This window comes from Heliangelus exortis, chromosome 6, assembly GCF_036169615.1.
Source record: "Heliangelus exortis chromosome 6, bHelExo1.hap1, whole genome shotgun sequence".
NCBI lineage: Eukaryota > Metazoa > Chordata > Aves > Apodiformes > Trochilidae > Heliangelus > Heliangelus exortis.
Genome location: NC_092427.1, coordinates 389,448 through 411,312, shown reverse-complemented (window position 1 = coordinate 411,312; position 21,865 = coordinate 389,448). Strand labels below are relative to the sequence as shown.

Genomic DNA, 21,865 nt, shown 5'->3' with positions numbered 1-21,865 from the left:
AAAGACCATGGTAGATTTTTCAAGTACTTTCATAGGTTCTGTTGTCTACATCAATGTTTGTCTATCATTCAGTAGCACACATACTGTGTGGATCAAGGGATTTACAGTTATTAATTTTCACCAAAATTGTGTTCATCATAAAATTATAATTAGGATCACTAGAAAGACTTTGCATATATTTAATGATTTAGTATTTGTCACAGTCTTCCTCAGAAAGGCTGTTAAAACTTCTTCCATGAGAGCAAGTGTATCAAAATATCAGGGACAGCAGCAAACAAACTGCTGTAAATTTTCTACTTCCAGCTTAAGAAATGCTGTAAATACAGTAAACAATGTTTAGTTAAGTCTCCTCCTTTGAGTTGCTCTGAACCACAGCTAAATACATTTTTGGCATTTCTTTGTCATAAGATTTACTGCAGTGATCCAAAATTTGTGAAAAGATTGGTCGTATTTCTCTGCTTTATAGATAAACACATTCTAGATCTCTCTCAGAAAGATTGTACTATTCTGACATGAATTTGATAGTGCTATTACCACACAGAGAATAATTTCTGTTCATACAAAAGCATGGGAAGAGGACATTTGATGCACGGCAGATTGTTGGTTCTTTAATCCACCAAACATTTCAGTTATTATTTCAGATGAGAGCTTCTGAAAGGACTGGCTCAGCTCCCTCAGCTGTGCAAACAGTGACCAACTATTTAACCCCAGAGAGCTGGGCACCACCTCAGCTGTTCCCTGCACTGCAGAAAACAGAACCAGCTCTATAGACTACAAAATACATTATAGGTATTTATTTTATACCTAACAGAAGAAATCAAGAAGCAGAGAGCATTACCTATACAAATTTTTCAACTGTTGATCAATCTCTTGAAACTTAGACCAGTACCCACTTGCAAGCTTTTGGTATTCACTGATAACTAAGGTCTTCATCTCACCATTGGGGTATTCCAAAGACTGTAGTGCTGAAGGAACTTCAAGGAAAATTCTTTTTTTCTCTTCAAAAGAATGCGCTAATGCCTGTGATGAAAAAATGCTGCTCAGCAGACTACTCTGCATCACATTTTCTCTCTCAAAAATTGCTTATTAAACTAAGAAAAAGCTTACTTCTGTTTTATGGTCTTCAAGCTCTCTTTCCAAAGCATGACTTTCAAGGATAAGGAATTCCAAATTTGCCTTCTGTTGCTTCTTCACAAATTTAATCTAATTAATGAAATATGTTACTGTTACTTCTTTATCTTGTCATAATATGAAAGTTCTGTCTTAGAAACAGAGATGGATTTCCAGGTCTACACTGCTGTGCTTTTACAGACTTTAGTGATGCACATCTGCAATACAGCAAGTACAGAGGTTGCTGGGTACTCTGAATATGAGTTGTGTGCTCCAGGTATTACATAAAAATAAAAAACAAAAACTAAATATCGTGATCATAAGCTGTAAAAATAAAGTTAAAATACCAACCTGCTGTAACATCTCAACTGGATTGAACTTAGATTTCAGACAAGATTCTTCTGAGAGGTAACATTGCATTTCAGACAGCTTCAATTTCAAATTCTCTTTTAGTTGCCAGATAGGAACTACAGTATTTGCTTGGTAGGTCTCTCGTTCCTTTGATAATTTTTGCTCTGTATTCAAAAGGAGACATAAAGCTTTCTCAGCTGCTCAAAATATTACATAGCACTGTGCTTTCTAAACCTAAACCTGTCAGGACAGGGATTTAAACTCAAATAATCAAGATAATTTTGACTATAATAATTAATAAATAAATTTAAAAACATAAATTCTTACCTAAGTCCCTCATATCCAAAAAAAAATTGTGTTTATGGCTTTCTTCATCAAGAAAAGTCAGTATTTCTGCTTCTGTTTTTTGCCTGCAAGGTAAGAATACAAGTTTTACGGAAGCTTTAAGTTCTTATTTATTAAGTTTAAAAATTATAAACTTTAAATACTCTAAGACTTAAGTAAAAATGGGGACTCCTTGTCTGGAAAGTTATGAAGTGCAGGACTCGGGCACGAAGGTGGTATGAGAGCAACCCTCCTCTGAGCAAAAAATGCTCCCATTGCTCTGCTATGTATACAATACACAAGCTAAGAGACAACAACAGGATTAATGTTCCTTGTTCTAAGCATGAACTTAATATGTATCTCTAGAAACGAACTCTGAAGGAAATAAAAAGTATCTGCTGACTCCTGATACTCCTACAAATCTTGGCAGGTTGACTGGACAGCTTGGAGATCATCAAGGAGAGGTCCACACAGAACAACATCCACTCTGAGCTCCCCTCCCTTCAGATGTTTTCTTTGTGTCTGCAGATCCCTTTAAACGTGGGTCACAAACTTTCATGCCCTGAACAGAAACTCTCTTTAGTTCAGGTATTTTAATCTCTTCCTCTCAATATCCCTAGCAGTAAGCAAGAAGTGCTTCCTTGCAGTGTTTCTTGAGCAGTGGCTAATTCAGACTCCTCAGCTCTTACCTGGTCTCACTCAGTAGTTTGTGCTCTTGCCACCACACTTGCTGGTGCTGTTTCAGCAGCACTTGCTCTTTGCTGGTTTTTGAAACTTGCTCTGTTTTTTTAATCTGCAAGAAAAATTAAAGCTTGTAAGTATTTCAAAACTGTTCAATAGCTTTATCAAATGCCTTCACAAGGAAACTTTTATCTACAATAGGGTGGTTCTAAAAGCTTTTTGAAAAAATGTGCCTTTCTAAAGAAGAAAGGGTTCAAATGTAACTTATTTCCATGAAAAAAAAAATTCCAATTCGAATCACAATTAACCGAGAGGAGAAAGTTAAAAATTGCGGTTCCTTTTCTTCTTTCACTATTTTTCCTTTCTTTACCCAGGAGGTGAAGGGGGGAAGACGAGCATGAGAAAGAAAAATACACTTCCTTATAGGTGAAAAGTTGAAAGAGTGAAAGTGTGTCTCTCAAGAAAAAGAATTTTTAAAACTGATTACTAAAAAAGAGTGCTTTTTCAAAATCTGTACAATTAAAGAGGCTCTGAATCTGTCTGAGGGCTTCACAAAAACATTGCTTCCAACCCCAGATAAAACAAAGACATGATTTTCAGACAGATGGGGTTACTGCTTGAACTAGCAGAAAAGCCATCAGGGAAATGCTGATAAAGGGGTTGCCAATGACTCTGGCCAACCAACAATGAAGGAAAAAGGATTAGAAGCCATTGCCAGTTTTCTCTCATCCTTCCAGCACCAAGTCTGTCCTCTGGCCTTCAGGGAAACTCAGGACAAAGCACAATTCCAGTCCAGAATCAGCTCCTTTCCTGCTCCTTCTCTTTTTGCTGCCTGGCCACCACCTTTCTTCCTGACACCAGACAACTCCTAGTGGCAAACTCCCTCCAGATTCCAGAGGCTCCCACAATTCACATAAATACCCCTTTTTTTTTTTTTTTCCTGGACCTCATGCAGATATATTATTCTATAATAATATAGAATATTATGCAGAATGGTAGCAAGACCAGGAAAAAAAATCTGTAAACTCTTGTCCTAGTTCGTAAGAGGAAGCAATGAGCAGGGAGGTAGGAGAGAGCAGCAGGTGCTCAAAGGGGAGAGCTGAAGAACTGCTCCTGACTCAGGCATGAGCCCCCTCACAGCTCCAATCACAGCCTCTTCTCCACCCACACACAAAGGTAAAATCTGAACCTTAAAACAATACCTAAAATTTGGACCCAGAAACTTTTACCCCTCTCAGATGGATCCAAGTTTAGTGTATCCACTGAATATACCTGATATTTAGATAGTCACATCAGCAGAACCACAGCTAGAGTGTGGTTAATCCATAGTGCTTTTGCAGCAAGCCTGCTTTAGTGACATTATCATTATTTGAGTAAGAAGTTGCTACAGGAGCTGTGGAGAGATTATGTGACTGCAAATGAGAAACAAGATGCCAAGGAAGCTGCATTTGTAACTGTGCTGTGAGAGTTTGAAAACATTTGCTTTATGCTTTCAATAAGTGCCTTACAATGCTTTTGAGTCAAAGATAATGTCTCATTATTTGTATGGTTCACATATCTTCACATTTAAAAAGTTACTTATAGCTTCATCTCAATTACCACCAGGTGCTTAAAACCAGAATACTGTATTTAGAGTAATATGAAATCACATACATCTTCAAATCAATTCTAAAACTGAAGTGAAACAAAAATTGAAGTAAATCTGTACATAAAGTTTAATATGCTCTTGAAATTATTTTTATGCAACAGCAACGACATTCATCTGTAACTGCTGCAATATCAGCTTTTTCCTACTTGTGCTCTGTTTTTCCTTCTTAAGCTGTCAACAACTGATTTACCATTTGCTTCTCTCATCTACCTCAGTGGAGGAGTTACCCAGCACTTCAAAATCAGGGTAGCCTGGATCAGTAACAAAAAAAGTAGTAGATGGGAACACATTCTATTCTCTGTGGAGCTTTCAGCATGTATATTTTACTCCTTATTCAGCTGGAAAACACTGGAAAGGTGAAATACCAAAAGTTAGATGATGAAAAATTAGTTTAAAGCTTGAATGGTTTCAGTAGAATTTTGTACTGCCAATCCATGAAGAAATATCTGCCAGAGCTCTTGACACACTTACCTACACGCATTAAAAGCAGTAATACTATACATTAAGAACATAATTTTCTCTCACTTCACAGTCACACTTTTCTATTTTAAATTCAAAAAGGGAAGCTCCATCTGCAACCCCCTTTTTGTTGCAAGGCCTTCAGGATAGTAGTGTGAATTAGTAAATTATGCTTGTTGGTACTGTTCATATTCCATTTACTAAGATTTAAGAAACAGCATCAAGAACAGAAAAATAATATGATTATGTTGCTAGCCAATGTATTTCATTTAGCAATTTCTGTCTAAAGAATTTATATATACATTTTAGACATTTGTTTAAAAGGTTTAGAGCCTTTTTTAGAACTTTATCTTAATCCCATAGTTGTCCAAATTTCCCTTCAAACTCTGCAATCCCATCTGAATGAGGACTCTGAATTATACTTTATACATGCCCAAGACATCAGATGATCAGGTCCCTCAGTCACCTGGACAGGGAAACTTTAGTCATGGCATTTTGAGTAGTTTCTATATTCTTTGACTCCAAAGGCCATAAATAAAATTGCAAGTGTTCAGAGGAGTGACCAAGAACTGAAGAGGCAATAAATGGCCACGTCAGCACAGGTGAAGCATACAAAAGTGTACTATTCTTGTAGTTATCTAAAAAAGCATTCAAATAACATTGCTCCTGGAGGACTGTTTCAAACTGGTAATTTTCCCCTGTTACACTTTGTTTCTCAGCCTAAAGGAACTATTCCAGCTGAATGTGTATCAGTGTGAATTTCTTCAGAAATCACTTTTCTGTGAATTTTTTTAAAATTATGTTACACTCAATCAGTGAAATGGTTAAACACTGAAAGCAGTTCAATTCTCACAGGAGTTACTACTCTTAAGTGTTTCAGAAATAATGTTTTACACTATTTCCACAAAATTTTAAAAGAAGGACATACAGAGCTGACAACGGAGGCTCCAGAGAGGTTGTAGACTTCTTGGACATCTGTGTTTCTCACAGTTTGACATATACTCTTCCTTCAAAAAAAGCACTATTGTGCTACTAAAAATACAAAACCAAAGAATGTTTCTGGACATCTAGACCAAAAACCAAAATGTATTTATTCCTAACCATCTTCACCCTCCAACCCTTCCCCAGCTGTTTGCAATATGTGAGTACTGTTTTGTTTTCTTTCTGGATGAACCTCCCCTTCCCATTCGAGTTCTTCAATACCCCCACTACTTCAAGTAGTTTATGCAATGAGTCTAGATGAATTTCCTCAAAGCAGCCAAATGCCAACTTTTTCTGGTTTTTGGGAAGCAGAACCCACACATATTTTGCATCTCTGATTCAAATACATTCCACACTTCAATATAAATGTGTCCAAATCATGATCATGCTAACTGTAATAAATTCATGTTTTACCCACTTTTATAGCCATTTCTTATGCCTATTTATCCTCAGGTACCTTGGGGCAGTGAAAAGAAGTATGATCAGGGAATTTTAAAATAATTCACATTATAAACAATATAAAAGGCATACCTTTAGTTGAATTTTTTCAGATGCCATTTTTTCAGCTGCAGCAAGTTGCAATAGGTGTTTGTAGTCAACAGGTTTATACTTCCGGCTGCAGAGACCATTTCTCATAGGAACAACCAGATTTTCTAGTTAGCACATAAAAGATATGCAGTAATTTCAGATTCTGGAGAAATATTTTTAAGCTTGAGTCATAAAATTAAAGAACTGAAGACAGAAATGATGAATTGCAGACAGCTGATGAATAAGAATTGTAAGCAGACATGAGCTAGGAGAAATTACGTAAGACACATTACTTTGTTTGCAAAGAGTTTATTTTAAAAGGGTTTTTTTGTATGTGAACTTTAATAAAACTCCAGTAAAACCCATTTATAGTGAACTATTAAGTTCTAATACAGAAATACATAACTTTCAATACATGCATTCTTATTTCACAAAATAGAAATGACCTTCAACATTTATTGTAATCTATGGATTGAGCAATAGGAGAAGTATTTTCTAAAAGGTATACTAACTACTAATTGTAAGTTGCATTTACATTTCCCACTGAATCTCCAGCCATAAGAAGAACATAATTCCTCTGTTAAACTTCTGCAGGCCCCTGGGAAAACAATGCACTTCCATAAAAAGAGAAAGACACTAAATTGCAAGGCAAACATCATATTAGGCTCCTGCTGCATGGAGTATGGGTTATAATGTCCTCTTTTTGCAGTCCTATCATCAGTATTTGAAAGACCATGACAGTATTAAAAGACTTGTCCAAAAAAACTAAGGAAGCAGTTTTGCTAAAGAAGAATTTGAAGTCAGTAAAGATTTATCCATATTCATCTTTCACCACACAGTGAAGACACCTTACAATGATCCCTCCAAGAAGTTTCACTGAGGAATTGGAGTCCTACTCTGAGCTTATATTCAAATCCTAAAATCCACTGCCTTTATTTCTCCTTCCCCTTGGCAAATTCCTAAGAATAACAATTACCACCTTTTCATGATCACTTTAATCCAAATCATAGTATGTACACACTTGAAACTCGCTGAGGCAAGGACTGAGAAAACCAGCAGCCATCAGAAGGAAACCAGAAAACCAAGGCTATAAATCCTGTCTGAACAAGATTTGTACACAGAAAAAGAGAAGCATGCTCAAAGTAACCTGATATTAATCAGGTTTTCCTGGCTTATTGGACTGCACCAGACTCCCATCAAAACTGAACTGCACCTTTCCCTGCCCTCTCATCATCATCCACAGTTCCCACAAGCAATCCCATTGCATTTTCCACTCTGACTTGAGAGGGTACCACACCTACCTAGAGGAAGGCTTTCTCCTTTCCTCCAGCTTGTCACTCCTGCTTTCCTCTCCAGTAATCTTCTCAGCATGCAAATTATTTCACCAGATTAGTGTTATGCTAACCAATTTATAGCTTTAATCTTGTATTTTGACTGTTTTTCTATTCTCTATGCATCTTACACAAAAAATGTTCCATAGTGTGATCCTTCCATTTTATCCCTCCTATGAGCTTAATACGAATAATCTCCTTTTTCCCAGTTTTTAGGCCTCTAAGTAGCTTTGTTCATCTGTTAGCTTTTATCATCAATCCAAATTTAGAGTTCTCATCCCCAAGTCAGCAAGATTTTGTGTAAAGGTTTTTTTCCTTCTTTCTGAGACTGCTTACAGTGCTGCCCAGCAGAGATTCTGGAACACCATTACATGTTGGGAGAAGCAGAAGTTCAGCTGTCAGACCCTCTGGAAAGTCACGGGCTCAGTTCTTCCTCCTGCTCCCCACAGCTTGTGATCACTGCTGGGAGTCACTGGGGCAGAGAGCTCAGTGCCCACACACATGAGCAGCTGGGCACTGCCAGACCCCAGCATCCTCACCAGGGCTCCCTGCAGGCAAACGCCTGGGAGGTAAATGAGCAGATGTGAACTGTCATGCTCATTACAAAAGAATCAGTAATTGTTACTAGTACTACTAAAGGCCATTAATTACTGCCAGAAGTCATTAAGTACAACTCCTTGGTACAGTGCTTGTGAACATCGTGATCTTTAAGAAGCATGATCCAGCACCAGAGACCCCCAGGTATCTGCAGGACAGCACACTGTGGTGCAGGTAAATGCCAAAACAGAGGTAGGACACTGTCATCTTCCCAAAGACAAGGAGTCCAAGTCTCTCCCTGCAGCAGCTGCTCTAGTGAAAGGTGTTCCTGCCCTTAGCAGGAGGGTTGGACCTAGATGACCTTTAGGGTCCCCTCACACCCAAACCAGCCTGTCAGTCTGTGATCAGAATGCTGTAGCAGCTTCAGTGCATAGCTATTAATTGCACAAAGTATCTTGTGGTAGTTTTATTCTAGATTGTGATAAAACAATTAAATTTGACCGTGATGGAATCCATACCTGCACCACTAATCCTATGAGTTGTAGAAGATGTTCCATGGTCTGGTTCACTCATTGTTAACTTTTGTACTTCTTTTATCTGTTGAGAAACAAACATGTTTTGAGAATTGCATCATTGTGGATGCAATCTAAAAACACATTAAAAAACTATGAATCGTATTCTCATAAGAGAGGGACACATCTCACCAAAAATGTTATTAGATAGAAATTCAACAATTCTTTCATTTTAAGAGCAATTTCATGTGCCTTGTATCACTTAGCAGCTAAGGAAATTCCTTGATGATCTGTAATGCCATCACACATATCACCTAATTCTTTGCTTTATGATTATTTCTTCAAGAAGCACAAAGACAGTTTATGGGTTGCTTATAAAGTGAATCAACAACACATCTGAATTTAGAGAAAGGGAAAAGCATCACATTATATTGAAATTCTTTATTTTAAAGCTTTTTTGATTGACCAGTCTAAAACAGACTCACATACATCCCTTTCTTAGATGACCTAGAGTCATCACAACTCGTAGCCTCATTCAGGAAGATGTGAATGTTCAACTGTGGCTTGATACTTCTATAACCATACTGATATTCTTACCAACACTAAAAAAAAAGTGCACCAAGTCTTTTCTTACGCCATCAGATACAACCTATATTGACACAAGGCCAAGAAAACAAGGAAAGAACCAACACAAGTATTTTGAATGAGCATGACCCTCCTGCAGTGGAGCCACTACAGATTTGCAAACCAGCAAAATCATTTCTAAACAAAAGCAAGTTATTTTGTGGGTGGTTCGTTTTTTTTTTTTCCTACTAGAGTTAATATTTACAGAGGAATGCTGATTTTTCTTAGCACAGATATCAGCAAGGCCACCACATTCTGAGATTCTGCAAACAGAAATAAGTATCCCTGTATTAGACTTGGGGCAGATTGTCTGCACATGCTTTGTGGAACCCTTTGGGCTTTTTAGATTTGTAATAGCTCAGTGACAGCAGCAGCTTTGACCAAGGTGCCAGAACTCCTCAAATTAAAAGTAAGAAAATATAAGTACAAAGGGAAACACAACATGGAAGAGTCCTAACTACAGAGTAAGACATCAAAGTTCCTGAGAAGCCCAAATGAGAGACTTGAAACAGTGAAAACTGCCTTTGCTTGATCCATTACACCCATTCTCTCTCTAAAAGCCTTGCATCACTGCTCCTGCCCAGCTGCCACACCAGCATCACTCTTCTGTATTACCCATTTGGGGAGCCATCACCCTAATCCGGGTCCATCTGTCCAGCTTTAAATGACAAGCTTCTCCCAACACAAGCAATGCTGCTCTTTTTGAAAAATAAACATGGCTACTACAGACAGATTAGTAGCAGCAGAGCTACCCCTCAGCTTTGTTTATTTATCCCTTCAGCAAATTGTTACTATATCTTCTTTCTGACATGATTCTGATAAGATGTCAGCATTATAACAAAACTTCACATATTCAACTTAGCCTCCACTCCTTTGAAAGGAAACCAGGGGAGTAATTCTGTAGAGACAGAACTTATGCAAAAACACCCCAATTTTCTGCCCAATTTCTGTAATGTTGGGACTACTGTGTTTTATTATAAACACTTACTGTGTTTATAAGTGCTTATTCCCTTCTAGCTCCCCATCTCTATTCTGCAATGATGTCATACACTTGTATTTGATTTCAGCCTTTTAACAGACATTATTTTCTATTATCAGAAACCCAACATTATAACATACATTTTCAGTGGTTTAGTGAAGTTAAGATGGTTTTGGAAAGGGCAAGGTCTGTATAAATCTGTATTTTACCTACAGTAACGAGAAAATGTATCAATCAAAATGATAAAAGCCCTGAAAGTTTAAATTTATTTCTGCTTTAAAGCTGGTATATCTTAAAACCATTCAATGGAATAGAAGTTCATCCACACTCGAATTCAAATACCCTGCTTCAAGGTTTTGTTCAAACTTGGATACAGTCTGTAGCCTGGAAGTCATGACAGATCCCAGAATGTACAAAAGATGAAGCAGACATGGAACAGAAGCCTTTAGTACACAGGAAACCATTCCCCAAGAGCACTGCCTCAGCTACGTCTACAACCAGCCATGACTAAACCTTTTAGCAACAGTAAAGGGCACAAGCTCTACCAGTCCCCTGTTGCTCCTCCTGGTGATAATTTAGTCTTCCACCACAATTCAGAGCTCTTTCAGGTAATCAGCATGACGTCTCCAAAGATTATGCCCCAAATCCAACAAAACACTTCATTCTTAATGTAAACACTTGCTTGTGCCCAAGGTACATGACTTAAGTACATTTTTAAATACAGGAATACTAAATATGAAGAAGGATCTTACTGCCTTTCATTTAAATAGAAATTAAACTCTGAGTGTTTGTCAGCTCTTCTGGAGCAAGCACAGCCTGCAGCCTGCACATCACTCCATGTGCTGGGGATGATTCATGCCCCGTTGAGGTCCCAGTTCTACAAGCATGAGTACTCCCAATGAGTTTAACATTAACTTTAAAGGAGCCCAGATTTCACTGCTTCAATTCAACAAGTTATTTGCATACATAAATCTCTGCAGATTCAGGTCATGAGTGTCATTTTTTCCTCTCAGCTAGACTGCTGCTAACCCACAGAAGGGCAAAATTACACTGGTGGCAGAGTGCTTAATGAGGTGGACGTGCTAGGACAAAATTTTTTGTGTAGGTTTTATATCAGTCACATTATTAAATGTAAAATCAATAATACAAAGCCCTATCAACTCTACACACACAAAAAATTAACAGCGTAATCAATGACAGATTAATAGCTACTCACATCCTGTGCAAAGGAAGGTTGCTTCACTTTGCAGGGGTGGGTGTTGCAATCCTGTCAGTGACTCAAGTAAATACACCATTAGAAACCAGAAATGAACCACTGACCTCATTGAAAACTTCAAATACAACGCCAATAGGAACTGTGATTATAGGTTAAGACAGATGTTTCCTAAAACATCCAAACTCTGTGGGAAAAAAAAAAAAAAAAAAGATAAATAAAACCAAACAGAAGTTCCTTATTTTCAGCACTTCCTTTTGAATATCTGGAGATTTCTTTAAGCATTTTTGGAAGTTTTTTCCTAGATTTTAAAGTTTAAATGAAATGTTAATTGCCTAACTACTGCATGCTTCCATTTAAAGAGGAATATTAGCATGCAATTGTTGGAATCCTTTTGATTCTAATATTGTTAGAGACAAGAGGCAGAGAATCACTCTCATTGTACAGCATGGAGTAAAAACAACAAACAAATAGCCAGCTTTATCCCTTAATCAGATCCATTCTCTTCTAGTTGAACTATCTGAAAGTGGCACCCATCCAGAACATTTTAATCTTACAGCAGACAATCCTTTCCCCAGGAAGAACATACACAGTATAATATTTTTATCATCGAGTGTCAAAACAGCTGCTAGAAAAGTCTCACAGTTTGACTACCATTTAAATTTGCATTCCCTAAAGTAAGAATTATGGATGTTTGAAATGAAGTATTAGAAATGGTACATTCCCAAAAGAGATAGTCTTTTTTGTCTATGATAATCTCATTACTTCCTCATTAACTAAAACTTAATCCGAAGTAGGAAGATCAATTTGAGAAACACTTAAAACAATCAGCTTGGAACACTTGGAATAGTCACCCTGGCAGGGAGGGAGGCAAGAGCTTGTCTGCTGTCTGGGTAGACAAGCAGACCCCTCCAGTCTTTGAATATTTTAAGTAGCAAATCCAAGATGAAAATAAACTTTAAAAGCACTTCCTACAGAAAAAAATTGCAACAAGCAAATAAAAATAATTTTTTAAAAGTTGATAAGGGACATAAAAAAGGGTAGGAAATGAAGTCACCCATGCCCATCATGCAACCTTGAATCAAGGGAGTCCACTGGCCTTTTGTTGCTTTGTTTTGAATAAAATTTGCACAATCCATTTTCACTGACCAAATGCACCCACTCCCAAGTCAGCCAGGACTCCTGGTTTAACACACAAGGTTTAACTGAGAGAGGATGAAACGAGAAAATGCTGTGATGTCTTCAGTAGCTCATGGTCACAGAATGGTTTGGGTTGGAGGGACCTTAAAGCCCCCCCAGTGCCTCCCCTGCCGTGGGCAGGGACCCCTCCCACAGCCCAGGGTGCTCCAAGCCCCATCCAACCTTCAGCACTGCCAGGGATGGGGCAGCCACAGCTTCTGGGGGCAATTCCTGGCACGTGGCTCAGCAGCCAAGGACAACATCCTGCTTTGCTGAGCTGAGGACACAAATCCTGAGGTATCATTTACAGACTTTTGGACCTGAACACAAGAAATTTTCAGGCTTTTATATATTTTTTTAATATTATTTATGTTCCATCTAGATTGATATTTATTATCTTCATGTATAACAAAAAGTTACAAATCAATCAATATGCTTGAATCTATTAATTTAAACATTTATTGGACAAAGTGAATCTTAGTTATCCACTATATCACCCTGCAATTTTCTCATTACTTAAGAGATAACAAATGTATAGTTAAATTGACCTTTACATGTCTGACTTGTAAAGCATGTCTGCTTATTCACTAGGCTGTGTGCAAAGCAGGATATTTGCAATGGTGCAGTGAGCAACTTACCACTCTGCTGGCACCATCCATCAGATAAAAATGCTTAAATCTACATTACACGTTTAGCAAGACAGAAGTAAAGATATTGAAACAGAAAGCTCCATAGGACCAATGTTCCCTGCCCTACTGAAAAGTACCTGGGCTTTGCTTTGACTTTTTTTTTTTTTTTTTTTCCTAAAGAAAAACAAAGCCTAAACCAAAGCTAGAGATCCTATTAAGGAATTCACATTAGTGGAAAAAAATATTTTTAAAAATCACAATTCCATTAGCTCTTAAGGAATGTCAATTTTGGAACCTAACATTTCTGCCACCTGCTTTTCTAAAGAAAAATAAATCATTCTCTGAAGACTGGGCTTGAAAACTTCTACACAAAGTATCCAGTCACTGTTAAATCACAGCCCCATGGCTCTTCAGATAAATCAACTGACAGCTGATGTGACTTTGTTTCCAGTGCTGCAAAATGAACAATTAGAAATATGCGGTTTTCAGAGTCATGACAGTTTCAGTCTACCTAGCTAAAGCCCAAATACTCTGAAAGCAGAAAGGAAAAAAAAAACCAACAAACTACCTTTCTTGGCTTTATAGAATAAACCAGGTGATTTTAAGTTATCTTCATCTTTTGCACATGCTCCTGGCTTTGCTCTTGACTTCCCTGTAGTGTTTTTAAGTATTTCTGCATACCCCATTTTCATGCTAGCTTTGTTACTGATGCCTTTTTCTTTAAAACAAACCAACCTGCACAGAACTGACCCACTGCTGGGGGTCTGCTCCCCACAGATCTCTGGCAGACCAGTCTGTGGAACCACTTCTTGATGAACTTCAGGCAGAAGTCAGCTGGCTCACTTCATACCCTGTGCAGGTACAGGTTTTCTTCAGCAGTGCTTCCAGAGCATGCTGCTCCTTGAGCAGGTCCAGTTTCTCCTTCAGCTGAGATCCTTTTTGCTGGTAACCCCTGCACGGGGCTACAGCTCTCTCAGTAGCAATGAGCGTTGCACATTTCTGGTTCTCCTTAGCAGCCATTTGGACTCAACAGATTGCTGCCCAACCCCAGGCTGAGGTGAAGACACAAACAGGACCAGCAGCCCTCTGGGGACAGAGGAAGGTGAGGAGGCAGGAGCCTGAGAGTGAGTGCTGACACCAAGGGACCTGTATCTCTGCACCTTCAGCTGGCCAGCCTGAATTTTATGTGACAGGAGCATAGCAGGAGTCAGAGGAGAACATTTGTCTGCAGCCTGAGATAGCGAGCCAGAGGGATAGATCATTCGTATGATTTAGAAGCCACTGCGGGTTATTTTGTCAGGAGCATCAGTATCATTTGGTACAGCTTTTGCCATTCTGCTAAGCCAGATTTGCAGCTATGTGCAGGGAAGCATTTGGCACAGCTTCGCTTTAAATTGATGTATAATGTTGTCTGATATCCCACTACAAAAAACAAAGCATGCTTGCCTGAGGCCTGTCATTTACAACCCTTGGGAATGTGCAGTACATAAATAAGAATTAATCATAATTTTGCATATTCATAAGGAGGCAAAGAAAATGTATAACAATCTCTAGATTTCAGTTTGAAATTCCGTATCCTTAGTCTGATTTTAAAAAATTACAAACTAATGTGTAATTTTCAGAATTTTTTTCTAGGCCTCATATACTGCCTGGTAAGAAGATGGGTAATATTTTATTCAGCCTAAGAATCGTGGCCAGTCAGCTGGCTGTGTCAGTATGAACAGCACAGGATTTTACCAGGCCTTCCACTGTCCTTGAGCAGATATAAGCACCTGCATTCTCCAGAGCTGGGGTTTTTTTGTTTGTGGGATTTAAGGTGTGTGTGTGTGTGGTTTTTTGTGCTTTGCTTTTTTTTTTTTATTTTTTGAAGGCTGTCAGTTTCTAGAAAATTTTCCTACAAGCTCAGGACCTGAAAACCCACAGAGCAGAATGGCTGCTGATCACTTTCTCTTTGTCAGACCTCCCACTCGGTTTTCCTTGCATCCTCTCACCAAAGCATCATTTTGGCTGCTGCAGACCTTCTCACTTGTGTCAGATGCAGCAATACCCAGGACCAGCCCTGCCCGGGATGTGCAGAGGTGGGGAAGCCTCCTGGTTTCACAGCTACCTGGCTGCAGCAGCACAGCTTACCCTGCCCTGCCCTTCCCTGGCCACTTCTCCCCTCCCTCCTATGCAGTTCACTGCCCCAAACAAAACACCAATAAGACCACTTAGGTGCTACACTGCAGGCTGAATCAATATATTAGTTTCTTTTTCAATATACAGAATTCTGTTGTTTTGCCAAGAAAACAGTACTTTTCTCAAACCTGAATCACCTCAGCAACTGAGCTTAGATTGTGGTCCTGCACGCTGCTGTTCCTCAGCCCTGCCCCTCGCTGAAGCAGGCACCCAGGGCACATCACTGCTGCCAAAGGAGGAGGTCCCCAGGTCTCCCATTCCCTCCTTCCAGCTCTCCCATTCCCTCCTTCCCTGGCTCCCTGCAGATGCCTTAGTGCAGGCACTAGAGGCAGGAACAAAAAGCCAGATCAGGACATTGATCCAATTAAAAAGAATAAGAGCGTATGTTGTGGGGAGGTTTCTGGGGAAACTGGATCAATGCTTTAATCCAGCTCAGTGCACAGTTGCACAATCGTGCTTGCTGGCACAAGGAAAGCAGGAGAGATACCATGACAAGGTAGCTTTGTCCCTTTCCACCCCAGCTGGCATTCAGCCAGATTGAAGTGGCTGTGTAATCAGAAGCTTGATGATCATGACGAGCACTTTGCAGGAGATGGAATCAAATATTCCTACCTGATGCTTCAAAGCCATGGAAGAAGAAGAAAAACCAAAAAAAAAAAAAAAAACAAAACAAAAAAGAAAAGAACATGCAAAGAGTTTGGCAGTATCCCAACAGTTTTCCTCAATCATTTGTTTTCCCACTGGGGGAGAGAAATCTGTACCACTGATAGAGTAGAAATTTTGAATGCTACCCTCTAAAACCTGAAGTTTCTGTAAAACCCCTCACTGAAACAGTAAGATGCCAGTCCACTTCTACTTCAGAAACACACCTCCTATCAGGTGCCACACCTCCCTAGTGGAAAAATAAAATAGCAGGAGGACATATATTACTTTTTTTTGCCAAATGAAATTACAGTTTCCAAATTACCAAAGCCTATTGTACCATGATTTACCAAGTTGCTGTGACATCAACACAATGGCTTGAAGGAACTTTTGAAAACAAATTGTAGGTTTTAATGAGGGGAAAAAACACATATCTAAGTAAATGTCCCTTGTGAGCACCAAAGAGCTGCACATTTGTTCAGTCAGCCCACCACGAGCATCACTCTTTTCTACCGTTACTTTTTTCCAAACTTCTGTAACTTCAGTACCTGTAAGAGATTACAGGCTAAACAGGTAGCACTAAACAGTTTCCAGGAAAGAGAAACAAGGGCAGCACCATTTTTGTGACTGACACTGCTCTTCATAATCCCACATTTCCAAGGACCAAGCATTCTGAGGCAGCAGTTCACACTTTCTAGCCACAAGGCATGTTTGCTTACATCTAATGAGAAATCCTTGGTAATCTTGCACAATAAAAGAAATAATCATTAAAATTAAAGGTAGACATGTCACTGTCCACAGTGTGAACATCTGTGGAATAAACAAACAAACCAACCAACCAGAAAAGACAAACTACAGTTTAGATTAATTTCAGAATAGATTAAACAAAGCAAAACATATTAATGGTTTGAAATACTAAAGGAGCACAACAGCAGCAAAACCAGCAAATACCTGTTAACTAAATTACTCATCTGAAAAGCTGCAAAACAAGCACAATAATTTTATAAGATCGAACTTAAGTCTCAAAAGAAAACAGAAAGGTTTGGAGGAAAACATGTCATCAGATTTTATAAGTTTTTTCAAACAAGAATCAGTGCTTTCTAAAAGGCACTGAGAATCAAAAAGATCATCTTGCTTCCAAGTCACATCCTGAAGAAGGTGAATAAAGAGAAATGGTATTTGTTTATTGCTTATATAGGAGTTTAAACATGTGTTTGATAAAGGCTACTATCAGCTAATGGAACGAGGAATCAAAAGAATCCCTACACCAGAAGCTCTCTATATTGGAGGGTTAAGATGTGGTGCCTTTCCATGACATATTTTCACCCTGTTGGGCTCAGTACAGTGATAAATGGGTTGGGAACTGATGGTCTGTGATATGCAAAAGTCAAATTAGATAATGCATTGGCTGCTCTGGGTGCCAAAACAAATAAAATTGCTATGACTGTATGACTAATACCAGATAGAATGAAACTGCTGTTCTTCACTGATCATCATTCAATACATTTGCAAATCTGACAGGACCTCAAGTACTACTTTTAATTCTTTCCCCTTCTATTGTGCCAAAACAAACTGGCTCAAGATCACTTTCCCCTTCTCAACCTAACTTCTTACCCTTTCCCATCTTGAGGCCTAAGTGGCAAACTCTAAAATGCAGGGAGAGGTTGCACCACATGGCTCTGCAGGGATCCAGGCACTGAACAGTTTGTTCCACAATGCTGAAGGTTACCAGCCATCCACCTGGAAACACCCAGAGTCTGGAAGGCCTGGAGATGGCTTTATGCCACCTTTCATGTCCTGCCAGTAGACTCTCTCTTCCCCAGTCACAATAACATTCAGAAATGCTTCCATTTACAAGGGGAGGCAAGTAAGCTTCTCCATTTTCCAAACGTTATTACCTGCCAAGTAATAACAAGCCAGTGTAACAATATCCAAATTACAGGTTAAAACCAGACGGGACTGACCTGAAGTTGATTCAGTGAATCCAGAACACCTTTGGTAGAAACAACCTTGCAACTAATGAGACATTGCTCTCAGGTTCTGTGCTTTCTGCTCCTTCTATTCTATATCTGCTTATTCTGATAGCATGTTTTATGTTTCCTCTGCTGTTGCTACCCGCTCCCATTTGACCTCTCTGCTGATCATCTTATTTCAACCTTGCTACTCTTTGTTTTACTGAGTTTCTTCTATTATTCCTCTGGACTCTGGTTTCTTAAGAGGCAGCTACCACTCTGGTTTGGTAACTTTTTATATCCATTTAACATAAAATGAAACACAAGATTTTCAGGGCAGTGAGGAATCAGGACACCTGTTAACAGCTGCCAACTGTTTTCCATCTGGCATATGATAACACTGTAGGAGTTCCTGCTATATTAATCTATACAAATGGCAACAAATACTACAGACATGAAAAATTGTACCAATAGCCTACATAGTTTCCAGCACAGCAGATTACATTCCAAGTGGGAAATTAAGAGAAGGGAACATGTGAGTTCTGAGTTTCCATGTTCAGCTACACTCTACTTCTTCACTGCAGTTCCTTTCTGAAGAGATGGGAAGGGCATGGTCTTAGTTTTAATGCCAGTACTGATTAAACTACACCAGAGTTGCCACATGTCTGTATACCAAGATAAAAATATGCTGCATACCATTGCATGCTAAGCTGGAGAACTAATCTGGATGGGGAGAAAGAGAAAAAAAGGCATGAATAAAAAATTAAGGTACCATTTTCATGGTTATTTTTCAGCATGATTCCTCAGCATAACAGGGGAAGGTGTTTCATGGGACAAACCCTTAGGACAGCAAGAGTTATGCACTAAATTACATGTCAAATACAAGTCTGCCCACGGGAGAATACCTGGAGCCTCCTCATTGCTCTAGACAAGTATTAGCAAAAGATAAAAGAGTAAACAGAGTAAAACGAGGTTATGTGCTGCTCTGGGGAGATTCAGCCAGCAATTTAATCTTGGCTTCTTTTAGCCGTTTACAGGACCAGCAGCACCGTGCTGTCAGTGAAGCAGGAGGTGTTCTGTGGCAGCTGCAGCAACAGAGGACTGGGAGGGAGGAAGCGAAAAACCCCGGGAACCACAGGGAGCTCCTGCTCGGGGCGGTCCCGTAGCTCAGAAGCACACCAAGCATTGAACACACGCCCTCTCACCTCAAACCCGTTCTTAAAGCGTTTTACAGACTCCGCAGATATATTTGCTACTCTTTCCTTCTTCTATAATTCCCTATGCCATAAACAGCTAGGCCAGTGCTGGAAGCTTCAAAATGGTGACACTCTGAAACACCACAGAACGCATTGCTCTCACCTTTCTCAAACGCCTCAGCTCCTTCCGCCAGGGTGTGAGCGGGCTGCAGGCCCCCTGCGTGGCCAGCAGGTCCCCAGTGCCTGGCCGCTCACAGCCCGCCGGGACCCCGGACACCCCGGGACGGGTCACCCCCTGCTCCACCGGCGGCAGCGCCCGCCCCGAGGGGCCCCAACGGGAGAGTCCGGCCGGCGGCGGGAGAAGGAGCACTGTGCCGGCCTGCGGCGTTGGGGAGCGGGACCCCCCGCAGCCGCCATTTTGCAACCGGTTGCTCCAGCCCCCTGCACTCCGCCCGCTGCCGCGCCGCGTACGGACACTCACCGCGGGGAGACTGGCAGGATCCGCGGTGGCGCCGGAGAGACAGGCGGTCTCCGCTGGCGGGCAGTCCAGCTGCGGCTCCCTCGGGCGCGAAGCGGGGTCTGCACGTCCCGTCCTGTCCCGTCCCGTCCGCCGCGACCCCCGGGCTGAGGGATGGCGGCGCCTTCCCCTCACCGCCTCACGGCATCGGTAACCATGGCAACCTCAAGTCCTGCCGCCATTGGCGGATTTGAGGCCAGGCCGTGGCCAATGGGGTGCCACCCTGCGCCGCTGCTGGCCAATGGGCGCGGGAGCAGGGCAGGGCGCCGCGTGACGTAGCGGGCGGGGCGGGGCTCGGGCAGGCGGAGCGGGCGGTGGGGCTCGGCGGGGCCGGCGCCACCATGGAGACCCCGGGGTAGGGCCCGCCGCGGCCCCCGGTGCTCCGCGGGGCCCGCCGCGCCGCCGTGTCTGCGCGGTGAGTGGGCGAAGGGAGGGGGGGAGCTGGCGGGTGGGACGGGGCAGGGCCGGGCGGGAAGCAGGCGAGGCGGCGGAGCCGGCCGGGGGAGCCCGGGGCAGCGGGGCCGAGGAGCCGCCGCCTCCGGCGGACCCGCGCCCTGCCCGCCTTCGCCCCGCGCCTCCCGCGCTGCCGCCGCTGCGTGTCCGCACCGCGCGGGCCCTGCGGGCGGAGCTGCCGCCGCCCGGCCCCTGCCCCGGGCGTCGATCCCTGCACCGGGTGGGAGCGCGGGAGCCGCGGGGCGGGCGGGAGCAGGTGTGCGGACCGGGCCGGGGGCTCGCAGCGGCGGCCGCGGAGCCCGGGCCCCGCATCTTCCTCCCCGGAGCGGCGGCTTTCCGCGGTGGCGGGGCGAGTCCGCGGCGGATGCGCATCCCCCGGCCGCGCCGTCTGCTCGGGGAGATGCGGGAGTCGCGGCGGGCAGGGCCGACCCTCGGACCGCAGCGGCCCGGGTGGGGCTTTGGCGGAAAGTTTGTGGAACGGGGGCGGCGGCGGGGGCTGCGGTCCCGTCCAGGCAGGGCCCCGTGCTCGGTGGTGGCTGCGGGCGGGACGCGTCCCCCCGGTCCCGTCCCTCTCCGGGGGGCTCCGGCAGCCCGATATGACCGCACACGGCGCTCCGAGCCGGGCTGCCCCGTGTCCCTATCCCGAGCGGTCTCAGTCCCTCCCTCCCTGAACACGCTTGAAATGTGTGAAATTGTTTTAACCTCTGCGTGACCGCTGCCCCTCGGCTGCGTGTGCCCTTGGGGCATCCCGGGGGCCCGCACAGCCCCCTCTGCCCGCGCAGAGGGAGCACCGCTCCTCCAGGTGAGGACTTCTCGTAGGGTTTTTTTCCTCTCTTTTTCTGCTAAAAACCCTCAGGAGAGCGGTAGCTGCTGTGCTACATGCAGGCATCTGGCGAGCGTCGTGGCACGCGTGGGCATGTGCTTGCTGGCCCCCTGCCCGCGGGACGAAGCCAGCTTGAGCGGCTCCATCGGGGGTGAGCGCATGGCTGGGGGCACACCGGGGGGTCTGGGCTGGGACAGAGGGGAAATGAAGCCTCAGGAGAGTAAAATTGATACTGACATTGGACCCCGGCTGAAACATCGCCTGTACGTGATGGTAATTGGTGTGGAAGGTAGAAATGCCAAGTGCCACGGGAAAGCATCGTTGAGGCGTTGAGCTGGAGCTCTCTCTGGTCCCTCTCCCCTCCCAGCGAGCGCTTCAGAACGCATCAGTATCTCAGGAGGGAGGAACTGTTGTGCTTCTGGAGTGCTTCAATTCGGCTCATAGACCTTTGCACTTTTTTTTTTTTTTTTAATAACGTTCTGCTCCGTGTTAATTTTACATTAGTCATTGCTTCAAGACTTGACTGTTTGAAGGAAAAGGTGTGGCTAGACTTGCAGCAGTAACATTTCATTAACTAGCTCTCCAGTTTCTTCAGCATTCTTGTTTTTTGATAACTTGAAGTTCAGAGATTAGGAGGAGACAAGGTGGTAGCATTTTTGAGTTAAATGCCAAATCTTCACCAAGATAAAAATATAGGAATATACTAATTTTAAGTTTATGGAGATAGACTAATTGGTCTTGTCTGTTGCATTAAAAATGGGAGGAGTGTGTTTTGGGGTCAGAAGCTTATTGTTGGCACTGACATGTTTGAGTATCTCAGTTAAATGTTATATTCATTTGCCTGTAATATTGTAACCTGTCAGTGAAAAGGCAGGTTGCAGCTACTTTTTACTTAAATTACCTGTAAACTGCAATTTTTTTACCGAAATAAGTTGCTATTTTTATTTTTAGTTAAGGTAGCACAGCTGGGGGGCCTTTCCCAGTAAAAAAAAAAATGCTTTTTTTCCTTTCATTTTCT

At 42.2% G+C, this 21,865-nt stretch overlaps 2 protein-coding genes across 4 annotated transcripts in view; one reads left to right on the top strand and one right to left on the bottom strand.

Moving 5' to 3' along the window:
- Positions 1-19,714, bottom strand: part of CCDC148 (coiled-coil domain containing 148) — a 43,934-nt gene extending 24,220 nt beyond the window's left edge. Inside the window, exons 1-8 of one of the 2 annotated variants that reach the window (XM_071746311.1) lie at positions 19,536-19,714; positions 8,469-8,547; positions 6,086-6,207; positions 2,475-2,578; positions 1,789-1,871; positions 1,462-1,625; positions 1,108-1,203; positions 839-1,020 (exon numbers count right to left, since the gene is read on the bottom strand). In XM_071746311.1, the coding sequence (XP_071602412.1) occupies positions 839-1,020; positions 1,108-1,203; positions 1,462-1,625; positions 1,789-1,871; positions 2,475-2,578; positions 6,086-6,207; positions 8,469-8,523 (806 nt within the window). In that variant the 5' untranslated portion in view covers positions 8,524-8,547; positions 19,536-19,714. The remainder of the gene's footprint in view (positions 1-838; positions 1,021-1,107; positions 1,204-1,461; positions 1,626-1,788; positions 1,872-2,474; positions 2,579-6,085; positions 6,208-8,468; positions 8,548-19,535) is intronic. The other variant, XM_071746310.1, reaches the window with a different exon arrangement.
- A 151-nt stretch (positions 19,715-19,865) lies between these two features.
- PKP4 (plakophilin 4) overlaps positions 19,866-21,865 on the top strand; it is a 59,729-nt gene continuing 57,729 nt past the window's right edge. The window contains exon 1 of one of the 2 annotated variants that reach the window (XM_071746309.1): positions 19,866-19,986. The gene's annotated coding sequence lies outside the window, so the exon portion shown is untranslated. The remainder of the gene's footprint in view (positions 19,987-21,865) is intronic. The other variant, XM_071746307.1, reaches the window with a different exon arrangement.